The 23136-nt window shown below is 41.4% G+C and overlaps 1 protein-coding gene across 3 annotated transcripts in view; it reads left to right on the forward strand.

The window, feature by feature from the left end:
• The window catches only part of TTC7A (tetratricopeptide repeat domain 7A), a 189361-nt gene that overhangs the window by 104239 nt on the left and 61986 nt on the right, over positions 1–23136 (forward strand). For all 3 annotated transcript variants that reach the window (XM_036379594.1, XM_036379593.1, XM_036379595.2), the window contains 3 exons: positions 6416–6532; positions 10322–10419; positions 15406–15540. In XM_036379594.1, coding sequence (XP_036235487.1) covers positions 6416–6532; positions 10322–10419; positions 15406–15540 — 350 coding nt within the window. The remainder of the gene's footprint in view (positions 1–6415; positions 6533–10321; positions 10420–15405; positions 15541–23136) is intronic.

Consider the following 23136-nt stretch of genomic DNA (forward strand, 5'->3'; position numbering starts at 1 on the left):
GTGATAGATAACATGGCACAGCATGAAGTTATAAAAGGAGGTTGCAGTCAGAGTTGCTGGCATTAATTTAACTAGAGAATGTGCCCTTAAATGTCAGGAGACTGCAAGAAGCACAGAGTTATTTGAGAAGACAGCAACTTTGATGTTGATTTTTATCAACAAAAATACAGGAGATTAAAAGCAGCTCCCCAATTTTGCTTCCTTTTTTTCTTACTCATAATTTGACTAGGGTATTAGCAGGTATTGTAAAAAGGTTAATGAAACCATAACAGTTATGGTGAAGGAGTATCCATTATCTAATTGAGTTGTTTGGGTGACTCACCACTGAAGCTAAACTGAATAACTGGGAAACTGAGTAACTCATTTTCTGTGAAGATACTACAGTTCTAGTGGCAGATAAAATGAGACTAGACAATCTGGTTTATAAGAAGAATATGGGCTTGCAATCATGTTCCTGCCATATCAAAATGTAAGAGTGGCCATTCTTGATCAAACTAAGGGCTTGTCTGGCTTCAGCAGGACATGTGGTGAATGCACAGGGAAAAGCAAATAGAAACCTAGCAGTAGGATGATCCTACCCCTCATATCTGATCCCTGCTTCTGTCAGCAGATTGGCTCAGAGGCTTTTGGAGCCAGAGGTTGCATTAGATTGTCTTTAATGCCCCTGATGGCCCTGTCATCTGTGAATTCCTCTAATCCCTTTTTGAACATATTTGTGTCTCCTCCAGAACATCCTGCAGCAATGGGTTTTGCACTTTAGTTTTGTGTTGTATGAAAGAGCACTTTGTTTGCCCATTTTAAATCCACTGTTTGATTGCTTTATTGGATATTCTTTCTTTCATTGAAACAACACAGATTGCTTTGACTTCCTGATCTTCTTCATGCTATTAATGATTTTATAAATCTGTCATCTCTTATTTCAGTCTCTTTTTCAGGCTGAGAAGTCTGTTTACTATCTCTGTATATCAAAAGCGTTCCAAAACTTGGATCATTTTTCTTGTCTCTTTCATCCTCTTTCCAGCTCTGTTAGATCAGTTTGTGTCCTGTATTCACCTATATCCTCCCCTTGCATCCATTACCTTAACAGAGGAGAAACTGGTTAAGAAGATCCTAGTGTCAGGGGTTTGAATCCATACCTCGCAGTTTGTCAGAGGGCATACTTGGGCTCTCCGCCCATTCAGGTTGTGCCATTGTTGTTTTCATTGTCTCTGGTGTGGAATATGTATCTGGACTTCAGAGAGGTGATAGGGTGAGCTGGTCTTTGCTGTTCCATGGCACTTTGCTGTCCCCATCACCCTGGAACACTGGAATTGTGTTTGCTGCTCTTGGAGCTGTCACTGGTTTCCATCTCCAAGCAAATGTCTGTACAAACCAGCAGGCATGTGCATCCCAGCCTTTAATAGAGGAGCAAAGCACACCTATTAGCTGCAGAAGGTCAGGAGCTTCATGCCCATGTACACAGTTGTCTGGTGAATTAAGATACACTGCTGCATGTTTTGGTGGTTTGTTTTGTTTCTTTTGCATTCAGAATCCAAAATAACCCAGCAGCTGTGTGTGTAGGAGACAAAACTGGGTGAATAATGAAAGACTTTGGGGAATGACAGCACCGATCTGGTAAAGCTCAAAGACATGTAGATCTTTGAGAAGCTGCTGACAAGCTCTCAAAAACTGGAGGGGTTTTAAGCAGACAGTGAATGGCAAAAATATATAGACAAATGACTACATAATACTCATTAGTCCTAATTTAGTCTCTCAATCTTGAAATGAGTGGAAGGTGTTCTTGTTTGTTATAGTACTGGCATTATTTATTGCTTGTCAAGTGATAAGACATAGATCCCACTGTGATTCTGTATAAATCTGTACTACAAGGGCTACATTTGATGCTAAGAGCTCCATTTTATAGCAGGTTTTAAAAGTCCCAATAATTAACTGATTATTAAATCTTTTAAAGTCCTAGAGCATCCATAAAGTCTTCAATTGATTACTGCTATACACAGCAAATTACAACTTCCACAGATGTTCTCATAAGCATTTATGGTATACAGATGCACTTGTGAGATCTTCTGATAATAAATATTAGCTATTAAACCTCAGTAATTAAATTTTCAGGGATATGAAAGAATTGCCTCTTTTCTTCATGGGTGGTAATATTAAAGAACTTAAAGGCTGAGCATTTAGCCATGTAACATTAGAAGACTCTTGGAAGTGCTAGATAGGTGTATTTGGCCAGGCCTTGAGTTATCATGAGTATAAGCAACTAAAATCAGCCTTTATGAAAACAAATGTTGAATGCCTTCTGACATCCCCTGAAGTAGCTTGCTTGCTTCTGAAAATTTTTGTAGGTCTACCTTTTTTGTCAAGGTGTGACATATTACAGTGATATGGTAATTTGTACTGCTGAAGTTTTGATGCTTGGGAAACCTCATTATGGATTCATTTTGAATTTTCAGAACTTAAGGTCTCACCAAATTCGGCTGTATCTGGATTTTAATTTGTCAGAGTTAATGTGATAGAGTGAGAGATGGGCGTGTTTGCTTGTGGCAGTAACCTGATGTTCCATTGGAGAAAAAAAGCCTTTGCATACTGTCCACATGCCCCACAAAAGAAAACCTCTGAGAGGGAGCTTAGAGTCTTGTATCAAGACTAAGCACTGGTTCTATTGGTTATTTTCCATTGGTATTGTCCCTGAAGTCACGCACATTACAAGAATGATTTGTGAGTTTTTTTGCTCTGTTTTCCTATGCTTGTGTAGTAGCAATTTATATACTTGCTTCAGCCCAAATCTGTTTTCATATTCACAGGCTAATAGAATTACCAATGACTATATTGATAATCTTGGGGCTATTTTTATATGTTGAATCCTTTTAAAAGTCTACACTGCTTAATACTACAAGCATCATACAAATGCACAATGATATTAAGAAATACAATAAGGTGAGATCTGTGCGTAAGTAATTTTTATTTATGCCCCTGAAATTGTGTGCAAACACTGATAGGACACAATACTCATTAGATTTATGTGTAGTAAGAGTGCTAGCTCAGTAATAAAATTTTAAGCTTGAGATAGTGATACTACCTCACTGTTTTCTCTATGTATTTACTTATCTGGTTTCACTGTTACAAAGCTTATTAGAAACTGAGAAATACTAAGAGTGTATAGCACATGCAGCCTGATATCCTGTTTGTATTTCCACCTTTTACTTAGCATGTTTAATTGCATTGTTTGCTACTGCCACTGGTATGGTTTGATTCCTTTTGCTTCTTACATTCCTCCAATTTGTCTTTTGGTTTGGTTCATTATAAGACTACACAATAACGTGGATAACACTATTCCCAAGGTGAAGTGCCACAACAGCTAGTAGGGCATGGTATCTCCAAGATCCTGTAGTGTGCCTGTGCCTTACAACTCATAATAGTATTGTGCTGAGACTTCATTATGTTTTTGTGAGAGACTTGTTTTTTTCCTTGGTTTCATTAGTTGTTCTCTCTCCTGAGACAGAACATTGCATCTTCATCCAGAGCAGATGACATATACTCACTGTAAGCAGTAAACAGCAGAGTGATAAAATGCTTGCTTTGTCTTTTTAATGTTTAACTGCAATGTGTAAATATACTATGTAGTGATTTTACTTCCCTGCTGATAAGCCATCTATGTCCCTGCTAATGTAAGAAGAAGGAGCCTTTAACAGAGCCATCCTGTCGTGGAGTTTGACTGTTAATAGGTTTGCTTGTTTAATTAATACTGAGCGGTATCTTACCATGTTGAGAAGTGTGGCTTTGTTCTGGGATGAAATACAGCTGGTCTCTGAGCCTTGGTCTTCTTGACCACTGTTCTTCTGCTGCAAGGGGGGCCGTACAGTGCTTTAGAAGGTCTTTCATTTTGAAAGTTTGTAGTGATTTAAAAATTATTCTGTATGTTTAAAATAGCATAGATTGTTCAATGTGCTTGCTTCTGGGACTGGAAGAATATTTTTAATAGAGTAACTTCGGGAAGGAAGATGATGTAGTCTCACCCCTCTGCACATTGCAGCCCAAAGAAACTCACTCATGAGCCTATGCATCAAACCCACAGCTTCTGTTTGTACACTACCATTGCTTTCCAGATGTTATCCTGCCTTGCTGAAAAGGCTTTAATGACTACAGAATTTACTGTTCTTACAAGGTAGTTGCTGCAAAGATTATTTTCCTTGATAGTTACGTGAATACATTTACTTAGAAATTTCCATTTGACTGATTTCAGCTTCCAGCGAATTCTTAGATTCTGTGTATCTTTTCTTTTACATCAAAGACTCACAATGAGAGACTTCATGTAGATGCTTGCAGGCTGGGGCAAAACAATTTCTTTGCTGCTTCTTGGTTAAAGGAAATAAACTGAGCTTATCAAGCCTCTGATGAAATACATTTTTCTAGCCTTCACTTCATCATGCATAACCATTTTCTGAACCATATCCCATTTTTAGTCATCTTCTGGAATCAAAGAGCAAGAACTAGAAACAGGATTGTAACAAATGTCTTGCTGATGCTCTGATCAAGAATAGCCATGTCTTCCAGTTCCTACCTGATTACATTTCTGTATATGGATGCTAAGGGTTGTTTGACCTTTTAACTGCATTGTTGCTCAGGAATTTGATGTCTTTTTTAATACTATTGCACTCCGTGATGTAACTTCCCATCTTTCTAGTGTGATATGTATTCCTTATGCCCAAGTGATTGATTCTATATCCTGTTGTGTTGATACAGGCATTGTTCTTATGAGGCCTGTCACAGGAAGTACAGAGCAGCAGGCATCACTGGCCAATTCCATTGCTAACCACTCCTTTGAATTAAGACTTATTTTTTAACAGTGCATCCATCCACTGTTACGTTTTTGTCCCAGCAAAATTTTGATCAGTCTGTGTTTTAGCCTCAAATACCTGAATCATAAAGGCATTTCCTCCCAGTTAGGAGGTCAGCATGCCTAAGAGCAGATTATGTTCTTACCAGTATTTGTTTTGCCCACACCAGTAACAAGAAAATCAAAGATATAGAGTAGGGATGTAAAATAGTAAAGGGTGAAGACAAATTCCCTTCATTATGAATCTTGATCTGCCTTTGCTAGTCAGAGTTTGTACCTGCAGAATATTGTGGAATGCTTGTTTTACCAGGTCAATTGTAGCAGCAGCCATGAGCAGACTTCACTCTAGCAGTTGATATAGTTGGGCTACATTTTGGTAACTACCATCCCCGCCCCCCAAGGAAAAACCAACCAATCAAACGAGAAACCAAAATCAAAAATGCTCACCCTGATGTTTGTTAGTACCAAATGGAACTGCCATTTTAGCACATTCCTGTAGATATGCACTACACAGTCTTGGCAATAGAGTTCTAATTATTCCAAGTGAAGGATCTCTTATTCAGCTGTGAATTCTTCTTTACATTGTATTTGCAGTTGCTCTTGTGTCTTTCTGAAGTAGTTTGGATTCCTCAGGAGCTTGCAGGTCACATTCACAAACCCGTTTTTAGGATTTTTAGCATTCAGCTGTTGTGTACATGTATGTACACATATGTGCTTCCAGTGGATTAATTGCTAGCCATATCAAGTGAATTAAAATTGTGTTGGTATCAGACTTCACGAAAACATTTAAAGCAGAAAAGTAAGTTTTTCATTAATATAAAAGAAATAAATTATATCATCTTCACAATTTAGATAAAATGGGTGTAGTGAAGGATGGTATTAAAAGCTATGCTGGCAGCAAGTGGTAGCTTGTGTCATTGCCAAATCTGTCTTGTAACCTCTGTGTGACCCAATTCTGCTGAATTCCAGCGGTCTGTGCAAGTACGTCTTCTCTAGGTATAAGAATAGTAGCAGCAGTTCCACTACCTAGAACAAGAATGTACGAGGCTATCAGCTGTCTTGCCTGGGGGCATGAGATGATTGCCAGCTGGGGTTAAGAAAAAGTGTTTCCTTCCTGTGAGGCATTACATAATTATCTGTGTATGTTAAGTGTGCTGGGGTTTTTGTCTGAAATTCATTATATAAGCCAGTGCTATAAGGAGATGCCAGATTAAGAAAACAGCTTGGGCATATGTATTACAGCAATTCTGTTTTCTCCTGGTTTTAATACTGTCCAAAATAAAATGAGATTTAGTTTATGTTTCACCTTGTTAGCTTTGCAATGCTTTGCTTTTAACACTGTCCTGCCAGCTTTGTGACGCAGATTTGACTGCAGCTGAGGAATATTGTTAATCCTCTCATCTCCTTGTGGGGAATCAAACTTGAGCCAAATGAAATGTTTTGTGCTACGGTGTTTTCTTTTATTACTGCACGTACAAAGCAAGTGAAAATGCTGCCTGCCAGGATCTTGCCAGAGTGATACTGATTCTCTACTTTTATGAGATGCCAATAAAATAGGAGTTATTCTTTTTCATCTTGCAGCTTACTCTTCACCAAAGTAAAACTGGAATGGATACATAAAGGACCTGAAGAGGCTCTGGTGACATGCAGACATATGTTGCAGATGTGGCAGATGGTATACAGTGTTTTACAGCACAGGTAGGCTTTCTCCACTGTAGCAAGTTCAGATTTGTAATTGGTAATGTGGTTATCCTTTTTAATTTTCTAGATACTTGAGTTATTTTGCAAGAAGGGTGATAAACAGTACTGTTTTAAAGATAAGTAATATTTCTAGCAGATTAAAAAAAAAAAAAGGGGGAAGATATTAATGGCCATTATTAAAAAAAAAATTTAAAACAACAAAACCAAAACCTCAGTGTTTTAATACTGAAGAAGCAATTTGAACCACAGGTTTCTGAACCAAATGCCTAAACATCTGTATCCATATTTGGGTGTCCAGAATGGAGGACAGATTTTTTTTCTCCCCAATAGTGCTGAGCTTTCATCAGCTATTGTTCACAGTCTGCAGTAGTTGGCACCACCCAGGAATGTGTGGGGGTGACACAGTCCTGAATTGAGTAAGCCAAGGAAAGGCACAGTGCCAAACTCATATGCTGTAGTTGCACACTGGTAGCACAGCCTGGTGCTAACTGGGCAAGGAAAGAAAGGAAGGATGTAGCATCTTTCACCCTTCCCTTGTCCTAGTAAATCTGCATTCACACAATGCTATGTTCCCTGTTTCCTCCCTTTCATCTGCTGCCCCACTGAAAGGTAAAGTTGAAAAAGTGTGGAAGATACTGAGTTGGGTTTTCTTCCTTCCTACACCCTTAGGATATTGCCCTAGTCAAGGTATCAGTGTACAGTGTCTTGGGAATATTATACCAAGATCCCTTGCCCATAATGTCCACAGGGGTTGTGTTTGATGGGAAGGACAGCATGCTTGATGGCAGCAATCAAGACAGCAGGGTGATGTAGCTTGAGTTGTTCCCCAGTTTCTGTATGCATTGCATAAGTTTTATAAACACCAGAAGTATATGTACAGAATGGTGCATGTCTATGTACAAGTTGTCCTTGAGGGGTTCTTAGTAATTCTTGTTGGTTTAGCTAATGAGCAGCAAACCAAACACAAAAAATCAAGATATTTACATAGCAGCAGTGGTCTTTTACAGACTTGAATCATTGATTTCCTTAGGCCTTAGTATCTTTAGCTAAGGTTTCAATCCTGTACCTCTCACATGAGTAATCTTTCTACCCATGAGTAGTCCTCATGAAGCTGATCAAATCCACACTGAACAGTTATGACTGAGGAAGATTCACTCTTGCAAGGGGGGGCTGCAAGCCTGAGACTGTAGAGAGTACATTGGAAAACAGACAAATAACTAGTTCAGCCATTTGGACTGCATTTGGATCCCAAGCTGTGCTTTGGCTCTTATACTTAAAAAACCCAAGATGTGATAGCTTTAGAGGCTTTTGATAAGCTTTAGCCATAGAATCTTAAACAAAACAAATTGCTTTTGCTTTTAAAAACTCTGGTATGTATTTCACTGCTATTCCAGCAGGGCTTTTTTTTTTTCTTTTTTCAAAAAGCACATAATAAAGTATTTTTATTAGAAAATGCTACTGGAAAGGTAACAAGAATCAACTTGGTACCTGCAGTTTTAGACTGGATTCAGTGACCCAGGAAGCCCCTTGTGTTTAGCAAATTGCAGCAGTATCAGCTAACAAATATGTAAAGTATTCTGGGTAGGGCTGGCAGAGGAACTTAAGGGGAATTCTTATCAGTGAGACTTGGACAAAGGCATTTTTAGGGCCTCTTGCAAAAGAGAAGGTTGCATTTACACAAAGTTGAGAGCTATTGCACCCAGTACTCCTTACTGGTTCAATCAGTAGATAATTGCCTACACAATTAAATGGCACTTCAGTTCCATTTGTCTGGCCTGTTTGCTGGCTTTGCAATCTTACTGTGACTGACAGACCAAAAAGTCTCTCAGGGCCCAGTATTTTATCCCCAGCAGCTATTCATATGGGCTGTTCAAGTCCCTGTCTTCTTTCTGACAAACTGGTGCCTCTGCAGTCTCACAACCAAGTGTCCCACTCAGCATTTTTGTCACCAATTTGTCCATTGTCTCAACTACTTTTCAAAAACATGGGCAGTGGATGTCCTGCTGTCCTACTGGCAACCTTTCCAGTGCTGTATGTAGAAAGCAAATCATCTGGCTCCTATCCCTTCCATGATGCATCAAAAAGCTTTCCTGGCTGAAGGCTTTGTACTGCAGCTTTTAAAGGGTAGTTCATTTTCAGCCCTTCTCTGGGATAACAGAGCCATTGGGAGTGGCTGTTTTGCACAATGCATTACACTGGGTTTTCACCCTGGGATTTTCCCATCTCTTCCCCTGTTCTTAGAGTAGGAGTACAGTGTATTATCAGTGTATCAGTGTTTCAGCATGTGCCTGAACAGTGATTCCATGGGAGTGCTGCTGCATTAAGGTAGCACTTGAGTCATGGCAGTAATATATGGAAGTGCAGCTGCCTTATTCCTGTATACACAGGAGTAAGACTGAGCTCTCCATACAGTTCCACCAGCAGCCTCTGGCCAGGGCACTTTCATTTACGTCAGTCCTGTCTAGGTAAGGCTGAGGCATAGGACAGATAATTTAATTTTCCTTTCTCTCTGTCACTATGTGATAGGCTCAAATGAATTATCAGTGTGGAAACCAGTATGGAAGACAAGGGAGGCCCATTCAGGGACAGAGTGGTGCAGTCCAGTGCCCAAGAATTCAGAGTGCATTAACAGAAACCATTATGCTTGATCCCAAAGCCCAAGTAAAAAGTTATTTAGCTACTGTAAATATGATTGCTATTATGATGAATGATAGTAAGTGGCTTTCAGCCTTAGGTTGTTAGCTGGGAAGGACTAGACTTGGTTTGTCTTTTGCTGCTGTTTTCTGTGATAACAGAATAATTGTGTTTAAAACCAAACAGCAGTCCCCAGCTGATTCTTCTGCTAGATCAATGCAAATTGAAAGGAATTCTGTGCAATCCGTTCCAAAAGACTCCTCAGACTGAAAGATGGGGGCATCCACACCAATCATGTCTCTCTGACAACTTGCTTCCTGGAAGGAGTATTGTCCAAAGGCTGAGCTCCAGGCTTGGAAGTGTGCCAGAAAAAGTAGTCAGGGCAGTCACTTTTCCTTTTGGTATTTCATCCCTTAATGGATGATGAGAGGAGATATCATCACCACTGATCCTTGGGGGATGGCAGACTATGTGGTGACAGGAAGGCTCAAGAGATCTGTGTTAAGTGACTTTTTGTTAGCCACATGATTTTTTTTTTTTGGTGTGTTTTTCTTTGTAAGGCCTCTCCTGTGAGGACAGAAGTCCAGTAGAAGAACAGACCAGAGTTTCATAAGCAGACCTGTTTCATAAAGCAGTGCTATCTGGTAGTTTTTATCTTCCTCCTCTTTTTGAACAGAACAAAGGAGGAAGGGGAGAAAATAAGCCCTTTGAAATGAAAATATGAAGAAATTAGCACCCAGGTGGAAGGTGGTAATTGGTCTTTTTCAAAAGGATCAGCACAGTAGACCTGTGAACAAATTATTCTGTAGAAAAGCCCAAGAGATGGTGGTTCTTGCTGGGTCTGGGTCTGCTAGTGGGCCTCCTCTGCTCTGACTTCTAGCTGCCAACATGTTTCTTGTCCATTGGTTTGTAAAGACTCCCTATAGCCAAATAAACTAAATACCAGTGCGTGCCCTGGAGCCCCTGCTGGGCAGTCTCTGAGCTTCCTGTCCAGTGGCAGTGGGCCAGATGTTAATACATTCAATAAGCTGATTTCTCACAACTGAAAACCTTGATTTTTCACTTCCCATGGCAGCTAAACTATTGCCTGCTTTGAGGGGAATGTTTCTCCTCTGAGAGATGTCCAGGTTACACAGTTTTGTTTCTTTACAGTGGCTCTGAGAAAGGAAGTAGTGTGACTGAAACACCAGTAATCAAAAAGCATAATGGACTGCATCTCACTCTGCCAGATGCTCATGACACTGATTCTGGTAAGGAAATAAGATTTGTGCTTTCCTGTTCTAAACACGTGCTTTTGTGAGAAATGAATATTTCATTGTCTTTGGAGAGGGTGGTGGGCCTGTGCACATCCAAGTTGCTGGTCAGGAGGTCCAGGTCTGCCTCCATGGCCAGCTCTGCTGTAAAATGTGTCCCTGTGGTTTGCCTGTACCTTGGCTTCCCCATGCATAACACAGAGAGGAGTTCCTGCTTTCTTTCACAAAGCTCTCTGAGATGTATAATTCTCTCCTTCTTTCTATTTTTTATTCCTTCCATCCCTCGGCCTGCCTCCTCATTTAATTCTTTGTAGATGTCCTGATCAAGCCAGCTGCTATTGTTGGTTTTGGAAAGCCGAGTGAGAGTGTCAATTCCTATTAGATGGTGATTTGCTTTGGGATTTGTGCATAAGCCTTGTGATGCTTTATTGTATGGTAAATACATATTCACAGTACCAGATAAGAGTCAGATGGAAGTAACTGAGACATCAAAGCTGATCTTGGCAGTAAAGGGGAAAAGAAATTTTCAGAGAGCGCTGCTGACTTGTGATTTTTGTTGTAAGTCTCGTGATACTTGGTACTACTTTAAAACCCTAGCTCAAAATCAGATGATAATGTGAGAAACTTGCCTTTTGATTTGGAGGGTTTTTTAGGGAATCAAATGCCTATGCTTGTGGATGTAGGTGAAACACTTACAAAGAGAGTGAACCTCAAACTCAAAAAATGGACAAAAAATAAAAGCTAACACATAAATCTCATGGATCTCTAGGGAATTAGGGTTTGTCTGAGTCTTAATTGTGCTGTATGCCATGGTGCTGCCTGCCAGAAAGGGCAAATTAATGTAAAGTACAAGTTTTGAATCAGCTTTTCATGCACCTAAAGTGATTTGCACTGAATGCAGTTTGGTTTTAGCCAAGAAATATATTCCTCCTCCACTCTGAGAATCCAGGTTTCCATGCTAACGTGGTTGCCCCCACAATGAATGCAAGAAAGGAGCTGGTACTGAAATTACACCACCCACCTAAGTGTGGGGCTGGCACTGGCTGGTTTCAGCAGGGCTCTGTGGCTCCCTTCTCTGCAGGCTCTGAGTGCTGCTGTTCTCCATCTGCAGGAGGGAAGCACCTGGGTTTGCTCTCCCTGCTGGGAGCCTCTTTGAAGAGAGTAGTGGGTGAGATTGGAGGGTACAGCTCTACTCCCTCTTGCCCTTGTGCTCCTCCAGAGCTGGGGCTGGGGCTGCCTGCTTGGAAGGAGGGAGGAGGTCTGATATTTCTGCATGGCTGTGGAGCAGGCAGCGCTGTCTGCTGTGCAATCCCCCGGGAGCATGCAGCAGCATCGCTGCGCAGGCGCTCTGCCATCTCTGGGCTCATCACTGAGGAGTGGCACTCACTGTGGCCAGCTTTGACACTGGCCTCTCCCTCAGCTAGACCACAATTAGATTATTTGCTGTGCCAGAATTTTAGGTTTGCTGCCAGAAAGGTTAATTCCTCTTTATTTTCTTTATCTTCTCCTAACTGAAGCAGTGTTCCTAACTAAATTCACTGATATCAGTCAGCTGCCTTGCCATTTCATTCTTTCTCTGATTCAGTCTTATCTTATAATGCTTTTGCCTGAAGTGATTTAGGCTTGGGAGTTCCGTGTTTCTTATAAGCCTAGTAAATCTAATGAGCTACATTTCTATTTTGATAGCAATTTTCACATAAATGCAAAATATTAAACTTGGTCTTTTTGGTCTTAAAACATCCTAGAACAGTGATTTAAAATTATTTGGATAGATTTTGTAGGGCTTATGTGCAGAGCTCATCACAACAAAATCAGTTTGTTATTTCATGAGTTATTTCCAAAATGTTCGGAGGGTTTTATTGTAAAATGTGAAGTTTATATTCTGTCTGGTAGAGCTGTTAAATAGAGAAAGAGACTGCACTAAAATAACAAATTGATATGATATCTTCATATGCCAAATTTGCATGTATTTTGAGGCATGACATTAAAGTTCTGTGAGACAGGTTTTGTGGGGAGGTTTTTTTAGCATGTTTCTTTAGGAGGAGATAGCTTATAATGAGACATGCAGATAATTTTTTTAATGTCGCTTCAAGTTTTTCCATCTCCCCTCACCACCCTGGGGCCAGAGTCCTGCCAGTGTGACACATTCTGATCTCCCCTCTCAGGACAGAGTTAGAGGTAAACAGTGTTAGAGGTAAACTTTTGTGGCTGCAGTAGCCATCAGCCCACTCCCGGGGCACCACATTGCTTGCCTGAGATTCAGAGATGTGGCTGAGCCCCTTTCAGTCCAGAAGGACCAGGCTGGCTAAAACTTTCTCTTACAGAGTTTATTTGGTTTGACAAGCTTTAAGGAGAACTGCTGTGAGCATCCCAGCAGAGATGGGCGAGAACAGAGGTGGGAAAAGTGGAGGATGGGCTGGTTTGGAGAGAGCCTGATCATCTGGCATGTACGTGTCCAGAGCAAGGAGTGTATCTGTGTCAGAGGCCAAGCAGGGATGGCATGGTCTCTGCCTAAAATATTCTGCTTCCTCTTGTAGGCTGGGAAAGAAGGAAAAGAGAATAAACATCAAAGGATTGGAATGCCAAGGGATATAAAATGGAAAGAACCTCCATGTAAATTGCTAAGTAACTTGGGTCTCATTTGTCCAGCTGTGCAGATGCCCACTGCACTGGGCAGGATCAGTCCCAAATTCCCCTCTTGGCAACTACTGGGCTAGCGAAGATAAGATGAGGAGCAGCTAACTTGGGTTTCTTTGAGAGCAACTGTGCTGTTGTATTCCTGGGAAGTCTGCTTTGTGAGGGAAGGATGCTTAAGTAGATTCTAACGGGATCTACTTAGGCAGTGTGTGAACCTCTCCAAAATGCACAAAGGTGATTTAGTTTTCTTGGATTGATTTGCAAGGAAAAGAGGATTTCCCTGAGCTCTGTGAGGATGTGAATAATACACCAGCCTATCTGCCCACCCTGTGCAAACAGCCCAGCATTACATTTGGATGCTTGCAAGAAACACAGCTCCACAAGCTTCTCTGGGAGAGGGCAGCCTTGGCAGGAAAATGTGGTACTGAAAGTTGCATTCAAAACATGCTAATATAAGAATCTCCTTAGGCTGACTGCACAATCCACAAAGTTCATGTAATTTTTTCCAGGTTTGCCAATCTAGAAGGCAAGAAGTCTGCCGTAGCTTCAAAGCTCTGCTAATAACATCACTAGCTGTTCATGTGTCCATTTTCTTGTCTCTGCAGTGCACAGAAGCTCTCTGTATTTTAGATGGCTGGGGATAAATGCTTGGTAGTTATGCCTGTGTCAAATGGCTCTAGTCTGACTTAAATTTCTGGGAGTTTAAGGGAAATTCTCACTAGTGGAGATAGGGATGGGGGAGAGGAGTGTGAGTGGGCAAGGCAGGGGAAGAATCTCATGCAGTGAAACAGGCTGAAGGTGGATCAGTTAAATAAACTGGTAAATACAATAAATTCTTCCTGCAAAGCTGAATGGCTTTTGCCTATACCCTTAAAGCTGTAATTGCTACATTACTGCACTGTCATCTCTTGGAACATTAGATCAGGAATGTCTTTGCAATTATGTAGGAATTTAAGAAATGCATCTGGGAAGAGCACATTTGCATTTTCCAAGGGAGCCGTGGGAGGCGCCTGCTGCAGGGCTGTTTTGAAGTCCTCCTGCTTGAAATGAATGACATTAGTTAGCGATGAGATAATAGGACAAATATTTCCCATTGCAGTTCTGAGCCTGGGGTTGCACTTGTGGTCTCTCCCAAGCCCTGACACGCTCACCTCGGGTTAAGTAGAAGCTGCAGCCATGTCCTGCCAGGTGAGCAGTCTCCCCCTGTGCCTGCCGGGAGGCTGGGTCCCTGCTCAGCATCCAGAGATGGCCAGGAGATCGTGCCTGGGGATCACAGGGTCTGCTGTGTTGGTCTGCTGGTGAGGAGGTGTGGCTTGGCAGCCCTCTCTCTCTTGAGCACACTCCAGCTGGAAAAGCATGCTGTCCCTCTCAGAGAGACCATTAAGTGCATGTGCCCTGTGGCTGCGGGAGAGAAAAAGCGGGATTTTAACTTGAGGATCTTGTGGTTTATGAGGTCAGCCTGTAAGGGTAGATTCAAGAGTAATGCTAATCAACACAAGTGCTTCAGTCACAGCAGCTCTCCAGAGAAAGAGCTTATCAACCATAAAATCACATTAAAACCTATGTATACTAAAATATTTATTTCTCAAAGCCAACTCTGAAATCTCAATTTGTAGCTTCTTATTTTGTTACTACCATGTTGATACCCCTCTGAGAGGTTGGCTCACCACTATAATCCCACTTGCTGTACTGGAGAATGTGGTTTCTGCCCATGCAGCCCTCCTGGGATAAGCTTTTGATGTGATGTTTTGTCCCAGAAGTGTGGGAGCCAAATACTTTATTCTCGCGTAAATGTTACAGTGCATACTAAAGGTTAATATAGTCAAAGCTCTGAACTCTGTGCTCCCCAAGGTTAAATAAAACCCCTCCTGCCTCTAAATCAGTAGAACAATGTTGATGTCACTTGAAATGTGTATGCTGTGTGAATGGGGCTAAGCTGCCTTGTAATGCTGTATGAATTTTTTACCTTAGTGGGGCACATTTTGTAATTGTATGATGACTGTGCTTATAAAATAGGTATTTGTGGAAAATATTTGATGCTAGACTTCTGCTTCCCAAACAAGCATAATATGGTTGCTTCCTTGATGAATGCTAAGCAGACCTTTATAAAATTACTATCTCTTAATTTGCTTGTTTGAGCTGCAGCTCTTGGATAATTTAGTGAGGTTTTTTTCAGCAAATTAACCTTTTATAAAACATACTTCTCCAGTTTGTCATGCCAAAATTCAGCAGAGTTCTTATTACATAAAACCAATGCAGTGAGTGGAGGATCAGACCAGCTGCCTTAACAAGTCAAGAAATATCACAAATAAGTATAAAATACATAATTGTTTATTTGGTTTGTAGGATCACAACGAGCCTCTTCCCTTGCTGCATCAAGACTGGAACAGGCCATGTCTGAAATAACTATGCAGAGCAGTACAATGAAGCAGGGACCTGTGAAGCTCTGGACAACTCTTGAACAAATTTGGCTACAAGCTGGTAAGTCCTGAGCTACGTGGAGTTCCTCTTTCCCCACAGTGATGAATCAAATGACATAAGTATTAACTGAGTAGTTGAAGTCATGAGTTGAAAATCACTCTATTCCAGCAGAAAATCTGCCATTTTATCCCTGATGGTTTTTGAAACACCACTTATTTAATTTTGACCCAAAAAAATACTGTAGTAGTGTTATTTCTCAGGTCACTTCTGTTTTTGCAAAACACACAGAAAACTTTAGTCATCACTATAATATGCTTTTTGAAAAAGAGGATAGGTAGTTCTTCACTAACAAATGGTAGTTCATAAGGACAATTATTTTCGTTCTCCTTTTACTAAATGCTTCCCTGTAATAAGACTGGGCAAACCATGTCTTAAATGTGATTTAAGCATTCCAGTCTTTGCTGAAGTTTAAGTGAAAATTATTACAGCATGTTCTCCACTCTGTCCTTGATTGTTTGAACCCCCCAGGGTCTTGTAGGTTGAGTATCAGTTTGAGACACTAATGCAAAGATGCTGCAACAGAGCACATAAAGGGAAAACAGTGAAGAGAGACTCTATCCACAAGCAATATCCAAACCCATGGAGGGGTTTTATGTAGGGACATTTGTTGAGGAACAGAGTTGCCCAGCACATTCTGCTGCTTGCATTCCAGTGTTTCAGAACTGATAGAGTTCCAACCCTGTAATTTTGTTTTTAGGAGATACAGTTTTTCTTCCATAACCGGGCCCACAGTTGCGCACTTGAAATTACCTTTGAGTGCTGTAATTGCTTTATTAGATGTCTCACCATTTGCAATGCAGAAAGAAAAGCAGAACCCCCTGGAAAGCTGCTGATAGATTTCTATTTTTCGTGCAGGGGAACCTTTCAAATTCTCATTTCACTAATCTATGCAATTGACAGCTCTCACATAAGACCTGGCAATCTCACCCTACTTTGCAGCCAAGATTTTCATAGCTGTTTTTTGTGGGTAATTTCCTACCAATTACCCTTTAGTTCTAGAACAAAATATATGACATTGGTTTTGCTACAATTTGATTAATATTAACAAAAGAAGTCACCTTATGGAATGCATCATACTTTAAGTTAATCACATGTGTTCTCCTTAATGACTTGTGTGGATGTAAATTTCAGTGATGTGCTGTGGGCTTCAAAATGACCAGCAAGATCGTGCTTTATTCAGTTTATACTCCTGATTTAAGGCTGCAAAGAGGGCTGGTGGGGAGCAAAATAAATGGAGTTTATTATGATGAGAAGTCAGGTGTCTGTTGTCCATCATCCTACAGCTAGCTCTAGGCAGTTTACATTTTTCTGCTGTCTGAAAAGACAAAAGCAATAAAGACCTAGTGCAATAAAGACCTAGTGCTTGCTGTGAATTGCTATGATTGCTTTTCAGTGTGAATAGAGTGCCTTTCTGAAAGGTGTTAATTATTTCTTTTAGATAGAATTTATTTTTATAAGCTGTAACTTTTTTCTCTTATCACTTTGTAAGCCTTTGTTTTGTTTCATGCTTAGTTTTAGCTGGACTTGATTCAGGATTGATATTTTGAAAACATGTACTGTGGCTGCTTTGTAATTTCATTACTGAAGTCAGTTATTGTTATGGATGCAGCTTAATGAGCTCCTGCTGAGATACTGGCCATTCTCTTCTCATGGTAGTGTGGAAGCTGCTGGATTCTGGTATCCTGAGGGATGAAGAGAGGTGCAGGTATTTGGGGTAGTCTTTACTCTCTGTGGAGAAGGGCACAGTGCCTGAATAATTAGAGGACTTCTTGGAAGTGGGTTGGCTTTATGCTGAGATTAGTGAATGGAATAATCCAAAGGGTGTCACTAACCTTCACTACTAGGATCTTTCCCGTCTGAAAGGAGGGGAAAGGAGGAACAAACATACTTGTAAGAAGTACCTTCCAAAACAGGTATTTCATAGACAACAAACCAAAATGAATGGCTGTGGAAAGCAACAGGCAATTACTGCAACATTCTGATGCCTGCCTATGGAGTCAGTTGATATTCATGGAAGGTCTGCATCAGTATGCTGTAGATTTTCATCAGGTTTAGCTTGGACTTGTCCTTTTTCAATCAGTGACTCATCTTGTGACTCCAGGCAAGTTGCCTAACTTTTTCATACCTCAGTGTCCTATCTCCAAAGGGAAAAAACGTTAATGCGCCTTTGGGAAATGACTCGTGTGTTGTTGTTTTTGTTGTCATTAACACTTGGACCTTTTTAGTGTGACTCATAAATCCTTAGATAAAGTGATTACAATTTCCTAACCTCATACTACAGTGAATTTATAACGAAGCATCCGTCCTTCTCAGACACTCGCAGGACACAGCTGGCCGTGCCTCTGTGCACGGGTAGGGATTGAGAGTGCCAGCTTGCAGTGGTGTCTGGGTGCCATCAGAGCCATTGCAGCTGCCATGCCTTCTCATATCCCAGGGCATGAAAGGTAATGGTACCAACCAGCTGGACCAGTTAGAACTTTGTGCAATGAGGTTGGGAAGAGGCACACAAAACCAGCTATCCCACAACTATAGGGGGCTGCTCTTACAGCCTTCCAGCAGCCAGGCCAGGCCACAGCACCAGCACATGTACTTGCAAAAGGGACTGTTAGGGGGTGCTACCTATCCAGTGATGCTTACATAGGGGAATCCTTAGTGTATCATGCTGCAGCTGCAGTAGGAGTTCCTGCCTTGTGCAGAAGTGTCCTCAGTCCCTCTGAGCTGGAGACCCCTTGTTCTCTAACGGGTTTCACAATTAGCTTTATGAGAATATGTGTGTTCCCTTAAGAGTGGCTGAAGGGAAGGCTGTACACCCTGTGCAAATAGTTAATCCCTTTTGTGCTGTGATAAAGATACTTATTTCACCCATAAGAGAGCACACACTTAGTGGTTTTATCTGTCATTTTTCTGGGTTTGTGACCAGCATAGTTTTGTAGGGAAGACAGTAAAGCATCATCTTTGGATGTGCAGCTGCTAAATCAAAATGCGTTGCACTATAACAGAGGCTGTACGTTGTCTTTCCCTGCAGCAATGCCTAGTGATCTTTGGCAAGGTAATTTTTTGTAGCCTCCTGTAAACAAAGAGCTGCTTGATGGATCTGTGGTCTCTAGAAAGAGTCCTCTCTCTTTCAAGCATCAAAATAACCTGTGAATTCTCACTGTTAATCTCACATCCAGCCATCTCTTACAGGACCACCTGGGAGTACAGTCATCTGCAGCATAGAACTTGGTACATTGCCTTAGTGGGCTTCCATATCTTCCTGTTTTCTGCACAGGTAGTCACAGCTTTGGAAGAGCAGTGTGCTGTTCTCAAAGACTAGAGACGTCCCCTGCAGCAGGCATGCTTGGAATACTAACGGGCATATTCTATTTCCAAGTGTTCTGCAGCAGAGATTGTTAACACAGCTTGTCTGGTCCCTTTTAACTATAACCCCCCTAGTCCTCTTGAATATAATGGCTGCTTAAAAAGAGTCATCTCGGAACACTTTAACATTTATGAGCCTAAACATTATTCTTGGCCCCATGTCTGAGAAACAGCTCATTTCAGGGAGTACTTAGGAACAGTGCTACAGTGCACATGCTGTGGTGGTGCAGCTCCAGGAGAGGTGTTCATTATGCAATCCTTATGCTCATTTCTCGTCTTTGTTCTGCTTTTCATGGCTGAGAGCTTGAATTCAAGTTTGAGAAGAGGCAAGGAACTTTGGTGGCACTGGTAAAGCTTGTTAACTCCTCCCTCTTCCTGCAGGAAGAGCTGCAAGGGGAATCCTAGAGATTACTAGAGCTACTACTTCTAACAGTCATGCCAGTACTCCTCCCTTTTGTTTAGAAAATAGAGTCATGCTGTTTGGCTAAAGAAAATATATTTGAAATTGTTCAAATTTATGACCAAAATTTACCTTCATCTGGCATTTTTATAAGATCACTTTTGACCCAGAGAGCAAAGCATGTCAATATTGGAAAGAAATAGTGTTAATAGTTCTAGGCTCTTTGGGTAACTGGAATGATTTTTTATCTGAAGTATGTGTGATTATACTTCCAGGCAGTAATAACCATATGCTCTATTTATACAGAGCATTTTAGAATGCTACAAGCCAGTTTTAATAAGAGTTCTAATATTCTAGCTCCTGTTACTGTATTATTTTAAGCTTTACTTTTAACTACAAGGTCCACTTTGTTTGTCTTTACTAGTAGTTTATATCTGACAATTTAGCTTCTTGACTAACCCAATACTTTACCAAATATGGCCACTCACAGCAAAGTAGGTCTGGTAATTTGATCTAAGTTTGGCTAAATGCCTGCTAAGCTCAGCCTGTGAACCTCACCAGGTAGACCCTAAGGCTAATTTAAAGGAGGATTTAGAGAAAAATGACAAGGATACTATTCCATGTACTCACAGTGGGGCAGCAGTGGGCTACCTGCTGTCTCAGTAACATGCTAAAGTTTAACCTAGGAAAAATAGTTTATACTGAACATGCTACAAACAAGAAATGCAAAGAGAGCCAGTGCAGCAGAGAACAGTGAGCTAATGGAAAAACATCTGCTCCCCCGAGTTATGTACAGCAGGAACTTTTTTTTCCCTTTCGCAAAACACTTGTGATTTATTTATTTTATTCCATATGGGCCAGTTCCTGGGAAAAAGCTGTGTTAGAGGAGATGGGCTTTGTTCCACGAGAAAGTGTTGTTGGAGCCAGTGGGCTGAAGTCTCCAAAGTGCTGGTCTGCAGCCATGGAGCTGGATCCTGGCAGCAGCCAGGGGTGCAGCCAGGCCCTCCCCTGCTGCCCCCTGCTCACCTAGCACAGCTTGTGTTTGCACAGCCTGCACATGGGCACTTCAGTGTTTCTCCTGCTCCAAGCTTTTAGCAAGTTATTAGCCCCCCCAAGTTATTAGCTCTGATATTAAAGATGTTAATCAGGTGGGGGAGACATCTTTATTGATATTGCCAGAATAGCTGGGTCAGATACTCAGATACTGTCCTGTAATGCAGCACTGGTTTTTGAACCAATTCTAATATTTTTATTTCTTTTAAGTGCTGCCAAATTTTAGAATTTCAAGTTTAGAATATCTCCATTCACTGCTTGAGTTCTTGAGCTCCATAAATGCTGCTAATTTTTGTGTCTCTTTACAGTGACACAAAGCACTGTGAAAAGCTGGAACCTGGTGAGGGGGAACAGGAGAGAGTCCTGAGAATAAAGGTGTCCTGCAACGATGGCTCCCCTGCAGTATTTACTTACTAGGAGGGATTAGGAGCACTTCAGCTGGTGATAGAAAGGGTAAAGTGAGCTGGTTTTGTCCCCTTCAAAATCAAGTTAAGAAGCCAGCAGTAGTTCTGCTGAGCCTCCTGGTTCATCAAGGTCTGTTCTAGACTTGTGGTAGAGACTAAAGATCACCAAATTCTCCATTTCTCTTCATCTGAACATTCTCAAGAGGCATTAATAAGTTTTGTTCTACACTTTCCAGTTTGATTTACTTTCTGTCAACAATAAATATAAAAAGTCAAAAGGATTCTTGCAGCCTTATGTCAGTACAGGGCATTTGGGATTGCCTCCTCCATTCCTGAGCCTTCTGGATGTTTCTCATTTTTGGAGCAGGATGCGAAACTTTGTGGACTGGTAATTCTTTGGCATGGACAATCTTCAAAGAGCACATACCTTTTCTCAAAATCTGGGACATGCAAACATTCACATGTGTCTTGAACACTTACTTGTGATGGAAACAGGCAGCAGCTACCAATGCCTTTTGTTTAGCATTCTGTAGAAAATTTGCCAAGAGATGGAGAGAAACCTGTTGCACTGCCAGAGAATGACTGACGGGTACCGAAAAGTAGCATTTCCTCAGCTGCTCAGTAAGTTTGGACCAATGATAAAATGTACACAGTCCTGAAGAAGGAGGCAGGACATTTGTTCATACCAGAGACAGAAAATAGGAATTTATACTTGACTGGGCTGTTAGTCATGTTTTGATTGCACCATTTAGTGTAGAAGGTAGCTTGTGGCACTTACATGCTGCTTCTAAAAACCTTCACTCTAATGCTGCATTTGTAAATGAAGAAGCTTGGCGGTCATTTCAGGCCCTGTGACCTGAAGCTTGGGAATTTAAAGCCAGTCCCTGGAGTTCACTTTGCAGGCAAAGAGAGGGTGTAAATCTGTTGCCTCATTCAAAAGAGCAAGTGGCTGAGCTCAGGTGTATGGGAACATGCAGCAGTTTCTGTGCTTCATTTCTGTATCAAACGTTTGCATCAAATGGAATTATTGTAGTGAAGATATGCCTGGAGGAATCTTCTGTCTAATCTGCCATGAATTGTCAAGCTACTGCATGCAGGGTGGTGTCAGAGCATGGAACAATGACTAAACCTCACCTGCCAGCAAGGAAAGGCAGTGGGGGGACCCTTTGTCATGATAATAGCTCGGCAGTCACTGCTGATGGCAGAGCTGTCTCAGAGTGGGTCTTTCCAGCTGGCTAAGGGCTCCTGCAGTAACAAGCATTAATAACTCCTGAAGGCAGATGATGTGGAACAGAAATCACCTTCCAACACCCTCACAGACGCTCTCACCTTCTTGAGTGTGAAGGGCTGCTCTGCACTGTACCATCCTGCTGGGCATTTGGCTGTTACCCTGGCCATGTCACTCTGCAGTAACATTTTTGGGGTGGACGAGAGTAGAGTGCTCTAGATGCATCAGGCACACACAACAAGGGATGTGGAGCAGTCTACTTTGTGGAAGTGCTGCCTCTTGGATAACACCAAATGTGATTCACAAGTAACAAAATTTTAACTCTTTCACATTGCAGAAAAAAACATTTCAAATCTGTTTGATTTCTTTAGGCTAGAATTAAAATAGTTGCTGCAGTGACAAGCACTATCAGTCTTGACACTGCTTTGAAATGGGGAATAGAGTCAGTGTTTAAGGTGATGTTGAGCAGCTCTCTTTCTCAGACAACAGTGTGATGCAGACATGACTGGATTATACTGTTGTTATACCCCTGATGGACTCCCTAACAGAGCTCTGCAAAAAATTTTATCTTGGACAAAATAAAGGTGCTGATTGTAGGACACCCAGCTTTGTCAGTGTTCTGGGTATTGCTCTTGGTTTGTGCATTTGTTAGGGGTCTTTGGAGAGCAAGTAGATGATATGCTTCTGGCAATTTTCACTTGATTAAGGATCTTCACTGTAGGTGAGCTTAAATGCTAGCAGAAATAGCTGAAAGAACTAGGGGGTTGTAATAGAAGTTAATAATATTTTCAGTGCTGCTGAGGCATACTGCTCTCAGGGACTGGGCCCAGCATTAAAATTGGTGCATAAGTCCAGACAGAAGAGGCCATAGCCACAAGACAGCAGTCGTTTGGAAGAACAGCAGAATAGTTCAGACAGTATTGCAAGAGAGCACAAATGGGAAACAAAAAGTGGATCTGAGAAAGGAATGAATTGTGCTAGGGGGAGCCTTGAAGTCAGCTGTGGTCTCAGGGCAGGCACAGGCTTCAAAAACTGAATGCAAGGAGAGATTCAACCTGTCTTGGCCCATCCATGCAGTGCACTGTCTCTTTCCTGTAGGTGAGAGTGCTGAAATACTCCCTAATGTCATTCACACTCAGAGTTTGGATCAT

This window comes from Molothrus ater, chromosome 3 (assembly GCF_012460135.2).
Source record: "Molothrus ater isolate BHLD 08-10-18 breed brown headed cowbird chromosome 3, BPBGC_Mater_1.1, whole genome shotgun sequence".
Taxonomy (NCBI): Eukaryota; Metazoa; Chordata; class Aves; order Passeriformes; family Icteridae; genus Molothrus; species Molothrus ater.